Raw genomic sequence first — 2,017 nt, forward strand, 5'->3', positions numbered from 1 at the left:
GCAGCTTCTACAAAACTAACAGAGTACATTTGTGACAATGGAAAGTAGCTATCAACCTTTTCCTTCAAGGTCCACCCTATCCCAGAAATGGTGTTTCTGTTGACTATGATAATTTTATTGTCTGGGCTCTGTGTGCACTTCCTGTTTGTAATGTATTCTGACACTTTTGAGCAACTGTGTATAAAATGTCCAGATTCTCCACAAAACGTGCAACTTCTGTTTCCTGATCCTCTGCCTGAACCTCCACTGTATCCTCCTCCTCCTGATCTTGGGCCTTGCTTCATTGACTCTACTTGTAATTGCAGACTCTGAAGCACTTCCACAATGCTTGTCAAATTAACTTCTTCCTGTTTGACCAGAATCACAGGCTGACTTGCAAGTGTATCTGATCCACTAACTGCTGTGAGTGTAGATCCCCTGAGGATCAACCCTGCTACAGCTACAACTTGCATGATATTGTACACAAGTCTGTCCTCATGGTCCAGATACTTGATTTCTAACTTCTGTATCAGTTTTTCTGTGATTGCTCCACAGAACACATGCAGAAAAACACAGCAAGATTCCTCTGGTGACAGCTTATTGTTAGTTGTCAAATAGGTTGCTATGAGTGTAAACTCTTGGTGGTATGTTCCCAAATTGTCCCTATTTGTAATTCCTCTTTCTGCCCATTTCTGTACTACAGCATCCAAGTCACTTCTGGCATATTGTGCTCCTGTCTTGAGACTTGGGTAATATGCAATTACTCCTGTCTTAAATGTATCCCAAGACATTTTATCTGCATTATCCCACAAATCCTCCACTTCTACAGGCACATACTTCATCATGAGCAGAATGATATCTGCTCTGGCTATGTTGCATTTGTTTGCAAGACTTTCCACGTCTGCAAAATACCTCCACAATTCTCAGGGCTTGGTTCTGTCAAAGGACAGTACATCATGTGCTCTGTAATGAGGCAGCTTTGGAACATTCAATGTGGCCATTGGCTGTACTGCCAGTCTTGGTTGTGATAGAATTTGTGTGTTTACTTGTAGTTGCTAAAGTAGTTGTGTGTCACTTGCAAGTTACTGTTGCTGTAATTGGAGCTGTGTTGCTAACAATATGCTGGTTGCTAGTGTGAGTGAAGATACTGGCTGCTGGACTGTCTCTGTTTCCTGTAGAGACAACTGTGCTCTTCTGCAATGTAGCATGCCAGTTACAGTCAGTTGTGATGTTGATGTGATTTGGGAAGGTTGCAGGGTAGCTAGCAATCCTGTACACAATTCTGGGGACATGAAATGCAGCAGTTTGTTACAAATTCAGAAATCAATTACTTGGGGATTGAGTGATGTTGCTACAAGGTCTTCTTCTTCCTCCTCTTTGTTACTGACTCGAGCACTCTGCTGTTCTGATAGTGTTCCTAAGGTTTCTGCAATATTGGATTCTGTACTTCTAGTGTTTGGACTATTGGACGTTTTGCAGTACAATTGGATTCTAGCAGATTGGCATGTTCTGCTCAATACAGGTACTAGTGCTGACTGTGACTGAGTTGACCTAAGCCCATAGGCTGGTGTCTGAGAAACCTGTTTGGGATGCTGAGAACTGTTGGAACTCATGTTGTTTAACTATGGAAACCCCCCTTACAGTGGGCTCCAGATGAAACTCCTGTGAAGTGTCTAAGAGAAGATCACAGGTGATTTGTTAAGTTTGAGGGGGAGCTAAACCACAAGTCTTAGGAGACTAGAGTGGTTCTGAATGGGTGCAAGTTCTTCTGGCACAGTTGCAACCTCAGAAGAGTGATGTGAATAACAGAAAGTGCACTTTGCAAAGTACACAACAAACAATCTGATATGGAAAATGATGAAGACTAAAACTATGCCTCACACTAGAGGACTTCAAGACGAGAGACAAGAGCTAAATCAATGGGTGAACTATCTGAATTCCCCCTGTATCTAGTACATGAGTAGCTGTATTTATAGTTTTCTGAGTTCTGGAAAAGTGTAGTACTAACAGGGAAGTGTCATGACTGAACAAAAGAAAA

General features: G+C 42.0%; 1 protein-coding gene across 1 annotated transcript; it reads right to left on the minus strand.

Moving 5' to 3' along the window:
- Positions 1-401: 401 nt before the first annotated feature.
- On the minus strand, positions 402-899 carry FOMMEDRAFT_46087 (uncharacterized protein; the record flags this gene model as incomplete). The annotated part of the gene is made up of 1 exon (XM_007270145.1): positions 402-899. A coding segment is annotated over one exon (498 nt), but the record flags the coding sequence as incomplete, so codon positions are not given.
- Between the last annotated feature and the right edge of the window lie 1,118 nt (positions 900-2,017).

This window comes from Fomitiporia mediterranea, assembly GCF_000271605.1.
Source record: "Fomitiporia mediterranea MF3/22 unplaced genomic scaffold FOMMEscaffold_12, whole genome shotgun sequence".
Classification (NCBI taxonomy): Eukaryota; Fungi; Basidiomycota; class Agaricomycetes; order Hymenochaetales; family Hymenochaetaceae; genus Fomitiporia; species Fomitiporia mediterranea.